Genomic DNA, 14,431 nt, shown 5'->3' on the forward strand with positions numbered 1-14,431 from the left:
CCGGAATCTGCAAGTGCAAATCGCTGGCTGATCTTGTCCAAAAAAACTAGGTGGTTGCTGTGGAGCAAAAACACTAGGCCTCTTGGGTTCTGCTGAGAAGTTGCGTGTTGAGCAAGGTGCTCTTGCTGCCTCTTTTGCCAATTAGTGCTAGTCTAGGTTTGCTTATATACAAACTTACTCAATTTGCCCTACCTACTTTCCAACTAAAGTCACTTAAAAATAATAAGTGAAAAATGTCAAAAATAGGAAAAATAGGCTAAATGCACTGGAAAATTCCCCTAAAGGATTTTGATGGGAATGCTTATGATCATGCTGCGTGCAACCAGAGGATATGCATCTACACTAAGTGCCTGGGCATGCACGGTTTGCGAACAGACTCACAAAAGTGCCAAAACACTTCTAAATCTAGACTGACTAGACTGATTGAACCCTTGTCGTACTGTAGCTTGTCCACGGAGTCACGGACACACAGGGTTGGATGTGTCACGTGACATCCCCTCCTTTTCAAGGTGAGCTACTGGTACCGAACTGTATGGCGTCGAGGGAGATCGCCAATAGCATCCGGAATCTTGGAAGGGACTCTTCGCCGGCCCACTCTGATGTGTGGGTCGTGCGGTACTTGAACTTCATAAAGGTCTGCAACGCTTGCTTCTTTGAGCGGCGCCGAAAGCAACACAAAGTCTTGTGAGGCTCCTTCGATGCTTCAACTTCGTTGAGACTCATGCTTCTTTCTTCTTCAAGAATCATTAGGGCTGAAAATTCTTGAACCCATGTCCAACACAAAACCATGAACATACCTATTCCATGTGAAGTGAGTGGAAAAAATCTTGTCTTCCTCAAAGACTGTGCATGCAATGTAGATGAACAAATAGACGGAGTGCCAAACCGTTCACCACACACACGCAAACAATGAGATCGAATAGTGTCTTTCTGATCTAAATGAATCAACTGTTGTAATTCATAACGGAAATGCCCATGCTTGGTGTTCAAATCATCATGTTCATCATTATCATTCAAATCATCATGCTTATCATTGTCATTCAAATCATCATGCAAATCCTGTGTGTCATGCATTGGAGAAGTGAGAGACGCAGAGAGTCTCTTTTTCCCGAATCTCTTGCATCTGAGCTTGCACTTGAGAAAAGAGTCGCCACATTTCTTTCATGTGTCGGTCGTTCATTGCTTTTCTTGCTTTGGTCTCTCGATCAAATTCTACTTTCTCTTCTTCGGCTTCCAAGCGTGCTTGCTCGCTCTTACGTGCTATGGCTGCCATTCTTTTTACGCGCTATGGCTGCCATTCTTTCTTGGTGTCCGCGCTCCATTTCTGCTTTTCTTTCTACTCTTCTTGCTTCGCGGTCTAACTTCCTGTCCATCATCATCTTGTCGAAAGCCTCCATAGGAGTTAGTGCAATCCTTGACGTAGATGGGGAAGAGAGAGGGTCGGAAAAACCTCCTGGTGGGGAAATTCTTCTTCGCCTCTCTCATGCTCATCACCTCAAAGCGAAGTATCCATTCCGCTTCGAGTGATGACCAACCACTGAAGTCGTGGGTTCTTGTGGTCTTGGGTTCTTAAGTTCACGAGGAACTTGGGTTCTTGCGGGTCTTGGGTTCTTAAGTTAACGAGGAACTTGGGTTCTTGAGGTTCATTGGCTTGCAATCTGTGTTTGAGAAGAATCTTCTCTTCACCCGAGTTTTGCTCTTTTCCGCGGGCGCACCCCTTAGCGGCCTTGCGCTCACACCGAGGTTGCTTTTCCCCACCTCACGTCGATTGGCCGGCCGCTAAGTGCACGGTCCGCTCTCAATGAGTGAAAAGAGGCACAAGGGGAGGCTGGACAAGTCCTTCTTTCCTGGGATTCCGGTCACTCTTCAAAAACACGATTAGGAATCGACATGCCCAGGCGAACTTGGGTTCGTGTGACCTCAACAAGCAAAAAAAATTCTGTGGTTCTTTCCTTGAGTGATAGAGAACACTGCCAAAGCTCTGATACCAATGTAAGGTGCAACAGAATGAATGTTTGAACTTTGCTCAAGATGAGTGCTCCGAACTGTGCTCAAGGTTCCTTTTACTTACGGAAGGGAGAGCCTTCCGTTCCTTTAGTGAGAGTGCAATGGACACAAACAAAGTGAATGGACACTGTGAATGGAAGTGTATGAGACTGAGAGATGGAGAGAGAAGAGAATAAGACACCAGAGGCGTTGTAAAACCCTCCTCCGAATGCCCCACTCTCATCGGCGAGAGTGGTCTACTATTGATTGCACAAATCTCTACAATGCTTGGACTTGCCGACGATGTCGACGACGAGACGGGCTGAATCTGAAAATGCTAAGGGCTGAAATCTGCAAATCTTTATCTGCTTAATTCTGACTCTATGTCGGTGACGATGTCGATGGCGACGATGCAACGACAATGCGCTCAAAACATAGATGCTGAAATCTGCGTTTTCCGGGCTGAAATTGTAAACCTTGCGGAAACTGACAGTGCGGCGAGGAACTGCAGCGGGAAGGTGAGGTCTGCGAGGTTTGGGACTCGATCTGTGGTGTCTTAAGGGCTGAAAAGTGAAAATGCTGAGGTTTCTTGATGTTCCGTCGCAGTGAATCTGCAAAACGCTAGGTTATGGTGCAGATGCAAAAATGCTAGGGCTGAAAATCAACAAATCTGTCGCCGGTTGTCTTGCAAATGCAAAATGTTAGGCTGATCTGATGTTCTGATGTCGCCGGAATGTAAGTGCAAATCGCTGGCTGATCTGGTCCAAAAACGCTAGGTGGTTTCTGTGGAGCAAAAATGCTAGGCCTCTTGGGTTTTGTTGAGAAGTTGTCTGTGGATCAAGGTGCTCCTGCTACCTCTTCTGCCAATTAGTGATAGTCTAGGTTTGCGTATATACAAACTTACTCAATTTGCCCTACCTCTTTCCAACAAAAGTCACTTAAAAATAATAAGTGAAAAATGTCAAAAATAGGGAAAATAGGTTAAATGCACTGGAAAATTCTCCTGAAGGATTCTAATGGATTCTGATGGGAATGCTTATGATCATGCTATGTGCAACCAGAGGAAATGCATCTACACTAAGTGCCTGGGCATGCACGGTCTGCGAACAGACTCACAAAAGTGTCAGAACACTTCTAAATCTAGACTGACTGGACTGATTGAACCCTTGTCGTGGTGTAGCTTGTCCACGGACACATAGGGTTGGATGTGTCACGTGACAGTGGTACCGCTCATTGGTGCTCTTCCAGTGACTATCCAAGATTATTATGGAAAAGCAGATTTCCACATTATGAAGTTGGGCAATTGCGACACAAACGTATGCTCCAAGGACCTGGCAAGCTTTCAAGAAAGTATTTGCACGCAGTTATATGATTTCTATGTTTGAAGTCCGGATCTTGGCAGAATGTGGCAATTTCAAAATGCTTGCCACAGAGACCATGGACGACTTTAACCAAAGGTTTCTCGACGTATACCTTTCGGTATCCTTCTATAGATTCGTTCCCTTGGAGGCTGAATGTGAGCAAAACACCATTGGACTACCATCACCATTGCAAGAATATCGTCTCTCCAAGTAAGTCTACATCATGCAAGAGCTTATGGACCGTGCCGCGGTTGGCTACAAACTGATGAAGGGAAAGCTAGAGTTAAACACAGCAGAACCTCCGGCCACTAACCACAACTTTCGGCAACAACGAACAAATTCTCGAGTCTCGTGAAAATCAACTGCAAAGGCCTCGTTTGACGCCTCAACAACGAGACACCTTACTACAGGGAGTTCGATGCTTTGGATGTTTTCAAACAGGGCATAACCATTCTAGTGGTCCTCATCGCACTGATAGACCAGCGGAGCCGATGTTTGCACCAACGGTTGACGGAACCCTAGCGCCACCTCCAGCTAAGAGAGCTAGACCCGCTATTGGACTAGTCCCTGATATCAATGGCATACGCCTTGAAAGTACAATTGAATTGTGTTGTGCATATGGCAAAGTCAACGGCTTGAAAGCCCTTATTTTCTTTGACCCCAGAGCTACAAGGAACTTTATCCATCCAAAATTCTTGAAGCAGATGCACTTCGATCATGAAGCAGAGGGTGGAGAAATTGAAGCCGAGCTAGCCACGGAGCAAACTCAAAAAGTGGTACCGCTCATTGGTGCTCTTCCAGTGACTATCCAAGATTATCATGAAAAAGCCGATTTCCACATTATGAAGTTGGGCAATTGCCACGTTCTCTTGGGCATGCCTTGGCACGACAAGAATGATGCGACTCTCCACATCCAGAATGGAACCATTACCTTGATGTAGAAGGACAAACCAGTTGTCCTCAAAGTTCGGTTGTCCGAACAAAAACCTGAATGAATTATCTAGTTGTTTTGTAGCTAGATACTATTGAACTCTATTTGAGCAAATATTGTTACAAATGGATGGTATTTGTTTTAAACCTGTCTTGGTGCCGATTTGAACTGTTTGACTCTGGTTTTAATGCTGGTTTCAGTGATTGGTGATTTTACTCCCGAGTGGAGTAGTGAGAAATGTTGTTTTGGTATTGTCTGAACCTTGGAACGACGACGGGATGTCTGGGGAGCTTTCCATTGTATGCTAAAATACTTCGGAACGATGCAGACGGGATGTCTGTGGAGTGTTTCATTGTATGCTAGAAAACCTTTGAACGACGCAGACGGGATGTCTGGGAAGCGTTTGGTTGTATGCTTGAACCTCCAAGCGACGAAGGCTGTGATCTGGGGAGCATTCGGTTGTAGCAGTACTCTGAGCTCTTGGTCCGACCCTTTTTAGGTTATTTGCGGGGGAGTGTGGAGGTAGTCGTTGAGTAGCTTCATACTGCAGACCGTCTGTCGCAGGGTAGTGCTCAGCGACGCTATTCGTTGTGTCTTGTAACATGCTTATGTGAGCATTTGTGTTGCATTGTGATGTGCCAACCACTGAATATTCCTTATTGGATGAGATTCTTCCAGGAAGCCAACAACCCAAGAAATCAAGAGCTCCAATCTGGGATGAGACTCCTTATTCGACGAGATTCTTCTGGGAAGCCAACGACCCAGGAAATCAAGAGATTTGATTTGGAATGAGAAAATTGATTGTCCCTCGGAATGACCCTCGGAATTTTTTTTGAGCTAACTTGAGTTGTTTTGCAGATATGTTGTAATTGTGGACGATTACTTTCTTTCAAGAAGGGGGGTTGTCACAAACTGTTGACGTTTCAAGCCACTGAAGAACGGAGCCGACTTGTTGATCCCGGTTGAGGGGCCTAAACCCTAAGAAGAAGTCCTACCAACTTATGGGATTCCGTCCATGGGGCCCAGAGGACCTAAAGATTAAAGCGGGACCAACACACACACACAAAGCAAATTCAGATGATGATGTGGCAACTAGTACGGATTTCCACGTTTTGCGTTGACAGATGCTGACGTGGCAACCAACACGGATTTTCGCGAATCGTGCTGCTGACATGGCATGTGTATGGATTTCGGTAATTCACGTTCATAGCTTTTTTGGGTTCTCAACACTTTTGGACCAGATGCTTTTGAGTTTATAGCTTTTCATGTAAACTGTTTTTGAATGGCCAAGGGCCTTTAAATATGAACAGTGGGCTCTCACTCTGGCATTCTACTGCGGGGAGATGTAGAGAAAGAGCCACAGTGTACGCCACGGTTTGGGGCCAGTACTCTTTGGTATGGAATTTGGCCACTCCATGTCACGTGTGCTCTCTCTCTCTCTCTCTCTCTCTTTCAGTTCAGTTGTTATTGAAGTGCTAAAAGTCTGTTCTTTTCTATTGGCACGTAGTGCCCTTCCCGTGACATCCAACCTAGCGTTTTGCTAGCAGAGGAGTTAACACCAAAACCTGCAACGTTTGCTCTAGATCAGATCCAACGTTTTGCTCTAGACCGGCTCCAACGTTAATGGGCCAGATCAGCCAACGATTGTGCAATTCAGCCCTAGTGCTTCCAGATTCAGGAGATCAGCCCTAGCGTTTTCAGATTTCAGCCCTTTCCTCGCCAAAACCGGCTTAGATCTGCACCCGCTAGTTCTCTCAGATGCGGTCGGGTACTTTGGCAGCCCATTGAGCCTCTCCTTAGCCATTCCCTCACCGGAATCAAGTGCTCCATTGCTGCCCATCATCACCGTCATCGAGATCTGCGTTTTCAGCCTTGCTTTACGCGAGAGATCTTCTGCGTTTTACGTTGCAGATCTGCTTTTTTGCGGCCAGCTTTCAGCCCTTCATTCCTCTCATATCGGGAGCGCAATTCAGCCCCAGATCTACCCCTTGGTGGCCATCGACAATCCCACAACGAGAAGGATCCAAAGGTGCATCAAATCAGCCCTGGAGGTGCCTCGTCTTGAGGAGTTACCGTGGTGACATCTATCATTCGAATCAGTAGATTCAGCAATTGAGGTATTGCATGTGTGTACATTCCATTTACGCAATATAAAGCAAATACCACATAGGCAAGGTGTGGGTGCCCTTGAGAGGGTTGGTTGGGACCTCATCGGGTGTCGTTCTCCTCCTCTCTCTCTTTGTCTTTCCCTCTACACATCTCTACCGCACTCTCATTCCCTCTCTCTAGGGAAAAGTAAAAAAAACCATCATTCAAGCTAAAAGGAATGACTAACGCAAGGAAAGGAAGTAAAAGATTTGTGGAAGTGTAAACCCTAGATCTTCACCAATTCAATACCGCTGCACCTGACATGCTACTTGTGGTCTGATCGGTGCATATCATACGATTGGCTTTACGAGAGATGTGGCCGTGCTCACAACATATGGGAACATCACCTTTCCAAAGAAGACACCACCATCGCTAGTGGACAAAGACTTTCCATTGGATCTTACAGGTACATTGACTTCGGAGGAGCATTCTCTTGGCTCTACAGAAAAGATCATGGATCTCTTCTTGGCCTTTCTCATGGTCTTCATCATAGATAGTGTAGAGCCTCAATGCTTTGAACTTCCTTATTTTTGAGATGCTAGAGATGAAGCGTGCTCGTCTTGCATCTGGAGCCACCCTAGTCTCGGCTTGGTTGGCATTCTAGTTGTAACAGGAGGGCACCATGTGCCAACGAAAAGAACAGACTGAACACAAGACACGGAGTGGGGGATTCCCACCCCTAGAAGCACTGGCCCGAAACTGTGTTGCCCCTTTCGGTATTTCTTTTTATTGCTTCAACTGAGTACAACGTCAGCAACACTGCTTTGCATCTCCACGCTGAAGCTTGCCAGAGAGTGAGCCGCTGGTTCGTATTTAAAGGCCCTTGGCCTACAAAAAGCAATTTACATGAAAAGCATCATATCCAAAAGCATATGGTCCCAAAAGGTGGCACCACATTGGCGGGCGTCCGTATAGCTGCCATGTCATTAGTATTCTACGCAATTCTCTTTGTGAGTGTGTGTGCTTTACTTTAGGCCCCATCAAACGGGAGTCCTATAATTTGTTGGGGGTTAGGATTGTATTCTAACCCAGTTTGATGATTGGGCCATTGTGGAGACTCCGTAAGTTAGTGAGAACTTCGTCTTCTTCTACTTCTGCTATGGTTTTGGCCCCTCGGTTGGGATGTGCAGGTTGGCTAGGGTTAGGGCTAGGGTGCCCAACCCTCTAGGTCTTCAGTGGCTTGACACTCAGCAGTTTGACAACAGTTGCTCTCAGTACTCTCTTGATCATTTGGACGTCTTACTTCAAAGTTGTCGACACTCACCTTAAGTAACCACAAAGCAGATATATCCCTCAACGTGGGTAGATGTCACCTTCTTGCTTGTGTAGGTAGAGAGCCACTTTGACTTACTTTCTCGTGGCATTGTCGGCGTGGATCATGCTTTGGTTGACATCGGAGGATTGAAGGGAGAGATGCAAGCATGATGGGCTAGACATGTTGGTTTCAATAGCCCTCTTCTAAAAGGATGACCACATCACAAACTCCTATGTATGGCTTTTCCTTGTCATGGAGTATGAATACAAGCAGAATCCTACGTTTGACTCTCCGTCATCTTAGAGGACTCTACCTACATGTAGGACACCATCTCATGGTGGTCCATGCGGTCTATCAGCAATTGCTGCAGAGCATACGATAGCTTCTAGTGCGTAGACTCTTGAGTTTGCCTTTTTTTGTTACGGAGGGCCATTGCGGTATAGACCCCTCAGTCTTACCTTCCCGGAGTGTTTGTGGGTGATTCGCTTGATCACTTTGGGGTGTGACTTCTTCCTCTTTTCTTTAGATGAGTGATCACATATCTTCATTGGCAGGATTGGAAATTTCCAGGCATACTGGCATTCCTTTATGATTGTTAGAGTCTATCTCAAGAGTAGTTGATACGCTCAATTTGGAACCTATCTTTTGGAGCAGTACCTTTGACAGTAGTTGTCTATGTTGCTTGGGATGACATCTTTCACAAAGTGATGACATGGCAGTACCCAATGGTCGGACAAAGGAGCCCACAAGAGAGACATTAATGATGTGGCGGCTTGAAATTCCTGCTGCAAAATTGCGCTGCAATTAGGGGGATGCCAAGGGCAGCCAAGTAGAACTTGGGAGACTAACGGAGAAGTCGAAGAAGATCAAGTTGATCAAGATGAGTAGGATGAAGATGATGAGTTTGAGACTCAACATAGAACACCTGCGGACGAGGGAACTCTTACGGAGGACCCTGATTCTGGCTTGGCTACTGTTGATTTCAGGTGGCACTGATTTATGCAAAACACATTCACAAACAACCGCTGACTGAAGGTTGTGAAAGATGGTTGAATGTTACCAATCTTAAAGGATCCGGTTTATGCGAAACACATTCACAAACAACCGCTGATTGAAGGATATGAAAGGTGGTTGAATGTTATCAACCTTAAACTAAAGTTGGCAATGAAGATTAAAGCAAAGGCGGAAGCTGTCAAGAATTCTCACTCGACTGTCTCAGTAGAGGACATTCAGAGGGAGGTAGAGCGCCAAGCAAGCAAGCTTACCAAGTGTTCGACGCTGCTTTCTCGGGAGGCAATTTTGTATAGGCTTCCATGGTTCGCAAAGCAGCATCCCACCTTAAGGGGAATGCACAGACATGGTGGTCAACTCTTTTACTCCACAAAAAGGCACTTTGCAAGTGGGCGGGGTTTAAGAGATTGCACACGGTGCTTTTGTGATAGCAATCTTGAGCGCTTCGACTCTTGGCTGCATCAATCTTAACTCTTTTTAACATGTCACACAACTGTGCAGCAAATTGCAATGTGTGCAAAGTTCCCGATGTGAGAACTATAAGCTTGACAAACAAAAATGAGCAAATACCATATGCAGTATGAAACATTGGCCACTCTTATCTCTCATACCTTCTCTGAGTTGACAAATATTGTTGGCAGAAATGACATAGCTCAAATAGCAAACCGTAGTTAAAAAAAAGTCTGACTTCTTTGCTGCAATGTAAAGACGGCCAAAATCAAAACGTTGGCCACTCTTATCTCTCATACCTTCTCCAACTCAAGACAAATATCATACAATCATTGGTAGCAATGACAGCCTAAATATCAAACTATAGTAAAAAAAAAGACTGACTGCTTTGCTGCAATGTAAAGACGGTCAAAATCAAACATGTTAAAACTTTTTTCTACATCTCTCGCATGCTGCTCCAAGGAGCTGAGAAGAAAGAGTATCTCATCAAAACTTGCACCTTTCTTTAAAGGTGATTTTGTGTTTTTCTTGGATTCATCGTGGTAGTTATGATTAAATAGAACTCCAAAGCTCTGCAAAAGGCTCCCTATAAGAGCTAAGGCTAGAGAAAGTCTCAATCGAATAAGACTTTCCATAAAAGTACTTTTATGCTTAGTTCAATCCAACAAGAATTTTTGTGTAAGTATCTTTCAAGTGTTAGGTGTGAGTAGAAAGGACACGGTCATTCAATGTTTTCCTATCTTTGATTTTTTCTAGGCTGGGCAATGACAGGACCTGAGTGTGTTGCTTTGGGTTTTTTCGTCATGCACTAGAAATTTGTTGGTTTTTGTAAATAGCATCCTGGTAAACGAAGTCTCTCTTGTTGTTTTTGCAGGCCTGTGCTCTTAAAGCCCCCTAGTGTAAATGTAAATGATGAGCCTCGAGATGAGGACGTACAACATTCGCCCACTCATGATGCCTTTGACCGGCCTGGCCGAGAATCAAAGTTGGAGTTTTTTGGTTTTGATTCTTTGGTGAACATTCTAGGCTTAAGAAGGTAAGGAAGGTGGTTCCACTTTCAATTATAAGTTTTGCTAATCTTAAGCAGCACTTTGATAATTCATAGGTGTAAACTAGAGCCAGTTTTTGCGCACATTTTATTCTTATTATAAAACAAGTTAATGCAGTATGGCTGGTCAACAACCTGCTGCTCCTACAAGCCCAAGGGATGGTGAGGACGTTGCTATAACCCTTGGCGAGCGTCGGGTAACTGTGTAGCTTTTCTTATGGCAGATTTTCTTCGTGTGTGAAAGACCAACTTATTAATTCTTTTTCAGTTTCAAATTTCTTCTAAGAGTTTGTCGCACTTCTCCTGCACTGTGTTTTCCCAGACAAAAATGGTTGAATGATAGCTTCGCCATTGTGCAGCGTAGGGATGCTAAGCTTGGAACATTGATGGGAGTGTTTGTGCCTTGCTTACAAAATATATTGGGTATCATTTTCTACATCCGATTTTCATGGTATTGAATAAAGCTCCAGATATAATATTGAACATATAACCTATGCTCTCATATATGCATTTCTCAGCATCATTAGTTAAAGAATGTTCTCTATGATACAGGATTGTAGGGATTGCTGGTGTATGGCATTCCTTAATATTGATCTCACTGTGCTGTCTTTGTACATGCTTAACGGGTCTTTCGTTAAGTGCTATTGCAACCAATGGTGCCATGAAGGTAGTAATTAGTCTCTTACTGTCTCTGACTTGCTTTTTCACTTGTTTGATGTCATACAACACTGAGATGAATGGTCTTTAAAATATTGTGATGAGGTAACAGATATTTGATGAGGTAGCAAATATATCATTATTGAAACTGTTAGCTCATTATGTCAAAAGCAATCTTGTGGTTCCCTTTAAAGAAGCTTCATATGAAGTATGATTGAATTTCTTGGAGTATAGGACAGTGTGGCTTATTAAGTTACGAGTTTTGTTGTTTGTTCGTAAATTTGCACAGTTGCTGTTCCTGTGCAAAATAGGTTTTTAGTTGTAAATCTAGGTTTGGTGATTATGACAGAAGGATGATATATATATATATATATAAAAGTCTGCTTTTGTGGGCCACCTTAATCTTTTATTTGTAAATTCATAGTTCAATTTATTTTTATACTAAAAGTTGGTTTTACTGCAAGTAGTAAGCTTAGGTTTGTGACTGTAGGTGGTGTTTAGTTTTTGGTGTGGTTACATATGTATGATGGAGTTTGCGGGGACACTTTCGTTCGTAGGGCGGTGGTCCTTATTATTTGATCGGTCGTGCGCTTGGTCCAGAGGTCGGTGTGAGCATTGGTTTGTGCTTTTTCTTGGGCAATGCGATTGCTGCATCTCTGTAAGTGCTACTTTTCTATGAAAACTCAATGTTTTTGATTGTTGGGGCTTTACAGCCGCTGATCAAATCAGGCATATATTTTATACGCATGAACGTAAAGCCAGCTTGTTGTAATCTGGACTGAGGAGCCAAATAACTATTTTTTCTTTGATTTGGATCAAACAGATATGTATTAGGAGCAGTAGAGACATTCATGGATGCTCTTCCGGGTGCTGGCATTTTTAAAGGTAGTTTTTGGTGTAGAGTTCAACCAAGCCTGTGATACCATCTTTAGTGCTGGAGTGCTTGATTTGAGATGAAGTATTCTTCATGAGGATTAACGCCTTGTTATTGAATCGCCTGTCATTTAGGTGAAATTACTGTGATTGTGCTGAATGGGATATTTCGGATTGAAAACTCAAGATAGATAGTGCACAAACAATTTTAGGTCAATAGCTACTGTAAACTGAGCCTGTGCATGTTCTTGAAGACAATACCACCTTTTTTCACGGTGAGCCTAGAGCTATTTTCAGGATAGAATAATGATTTTATGTAGAAGCAGTGGAGGCTAATCTAAGTTCTCTCTATCCGGAGGTAGTCATGGAGTGGCTGCCTGCTATACATTCAAGATGAAAGCCGAGTAGCTATTGGCCTATGGTCATTGGTGAGCATGGCATCTCTGAAGGGATCTAAGAGAGCAAGGGTGCCATGTTCTAGGCTTAGCTGTGGGGCTGGGGCTTGCAATGCTCATGGAGCCTATTTCCAACCTTATACCGAGTTGTTGCTCAAGCATTTTATATGCCTTTTTTAAGATTCTAGGGAGTGTGATGTGTCTCGGCCAAGATCTTGCAGGCTTGTACTTGCTGGTTGACTTGGACTGAGGTATCATGGCATTTGTCTTTTATATCAACTATTCTGGGCAATGCTTGGTTTTCTATTGTCTTATGATGTGTGAGAAACCTATGGAGAGTGGGGGGATAGTAACACAGCTAAGAGCGGAGTGAGTCAAGGGCAGATGGGTTGAAAACCTGTCGATGGGGTGTGCATGCGCAAGGGTGTGGGGGGTGTATGTCATTTTGTAATGTGAGTAGGGTACTAGGGTGAAAGACAGGTATGATTGGCATACTCAAATTGGGCACACTTGGTCATAACAGTCGATGATGGAAATTGTCATCTCCACCAGTCGTGGCCCTGTCCATCTATTATCCCATTATCTACGACTACGTTATTGTAGGCTCTAAACTATGTTAATCATCTGCCATAGTCTGAGATGCATTTATCAGCGGGCGCTTGCTACTCTCTCAAAATAGGCCTACTTTATAGAAGGTATTCGTGGCTCCTTCATGTCATATGTTACACTCTGTAGGTTTTGTGTCCTGCCATTAAAAACCCGTATAGGAGCGGTCTCCATGTTCATGTAGTGCAATACTTGCCATAATGCCCATAAAGGGATTCTTCCTATGACCCTTATATATGCTTTTCCCCACTCTATGAAATTCCTAGTATTGTTACTAGTTAGAGTTCAGGCATTTCTCTGGATTTGTCCACTCGGTCCCAGTTTTTCCTAGGGACAGGTGTTAGGGAGTGAGGGCTGTTTTGTGGCTGTGCCTGCCAGTGAGAGGTAGGTTTCTCATGTTGGGTTGTGTTTAGCCATGTTTAGCTCAGGTTTTGGCTTTGCTCCATGGCCAGATAGGGTCGTGGAGGCCTGCGATATTTTATCCCAGTCCCCTGTATTTTTCCCCCAGGCATCTGGTGCCCCTCTCCTATTTTTCTCCCTTTTTCCTAGGTCGTGGAACTGGAGGGCTGGGTCGGGCAGATCTGGGTGGGCCATATATATGGGCATTGGGGGGCAGGGGAGGGGGGTTATCTTCTCATGGCATGCATTTAGCTCCAGTGTGGGGTGCCCTCTCATGGGTACCCCAAGTGGTAACAGGTGGAGGTCACAATGATTGGCGGCCCTAGTTTTTTTCTCAACAGGCAGCCCTAGCGTTTTCACCAGCAGCCCTATCGTTTTTGCCTGGCAGCCCTCAGTGTTTTTTTGGTGGGCAGCCATGGCAGGGTTTGCAGATGATTGGTGTTGTTGTGGAGGCGATCCCTCGCCAGTAGAGATGGGCAGGAGATCTTCTCCTTCGAGTTATCCCCTCAGGGCAGCCCATTCTGTGGGCATCTCAATCAGAGGCATAGCACCATCCTTGTGTGCCGGCCTAGAAGAGCAGAGATCCAGATCTTTGACACCTTTGTGGGCTCTATGGAGCTGAGATTTGGGGACCTTCATTGGACCATCATGGGAGGACAGGTCGCACTGATGGATGGGGGGACATGGAGAAGCCACTAGTCACTATGATCTCACGGCTCCATTAGAGCCAAGGCTTCAGTACCACATGCCATTATCCGAGCAGAGCTAGCTGCCCCCCCACTAGTGGTTGAGGCGCTCACCAGATCTGTTTCCTTCATACACCGCATGTGGGAACTTCCTAGAAACAGATATGCCCGCCTTGCACTCGAGTCCTCTCGAGAGTTAGCCATGCAGGGAGATACAACATGCTGGTATGGGGAGATGACATCATGGTTTCAGGCGCATGGGTTCAGCATAGACAGACTACCCCCCTTCCAGTACTCACTGGATGCACCCTCTCTGACTCTCACACAGTCCGAATCACCAGGCTCATCCGCAGGACCTGACTCAGCTAGACACCAAGAGGACATGGATAGAGCCAGCACAGGAGCTGGGCACAAAGATGGCTTTCTACAGAGAGCATCTTCTCCAGCTTATGGAGGACGGTTTTGTGACGAGACCCAGATACATGGACACCCACTTGTCTCATGGGATACGATGTGCTATTTGCCAGATACGCACATCTTCACACCAGCTGTGGATCGAGATTGGGAGATACAGCAGAGTACCAACAGAGGCCAGGACATGCCTCCTGTGTGACCTGGAGCCTGA

At 44.9% G+C, this 14,431-nt stretch overlaps 1 protein-coding gene across 4 annotated transcripts in view; it reads left to right on the forward strand.

The window, feature by feature from the left end:
* CCC1 (cation-chloride co-transporter 1) overlaps positions 1-14,431 on the forward strand; it is a 74,082-nt gene that overhangs the window by 17,788 nt on the left and 41,863 nt on the right. The window contains exons 2-7 of one of the 4 annotated variants that reach the window (XM_086511955.1): positions 10,017-10,178; positions 10,309-10,387; positions 10,550-10,641; positions 10,743-10,857; positions 11,405-11,505; positions 11,671-11,732. In XM_086511955.1, the coding sequence (XP_086368081.1) occupies positions 10,017-10,178; positions 10,309-10,387; positions 10,550-10,641; positions 10,743-10,857; positions 11,405-11,505; positions 11,671-11,732 (611 nt within the window). Of the gene's footprint in view, positions 1-10,016; positions 10,642-10,742; positions 10,858-11,404; positions 11,506-11,670; positions 11,733-14,431 lie in introns of those variants that run through there. The other 3 variants (XM_086511956.1, XM_086511957.1, XM_086511958.1) reach the window with 3 other exon arrangements.

Source organism: Adiantum capillus-veneris, chromosome 5 (assembly GCF_014529385.1).
Source record: "Adiantum capillus-veneris isolate H3 chromosome 5, ASM1452938v2, whole genome shotgun sequence".
Lineage (NCBI taxonomy): Eukaryota > Viridiplantae > Streptophyta > Polypodiopsida > Polypodiales > Pteridaceae > Adiantum > Adiantum capillus-veneris.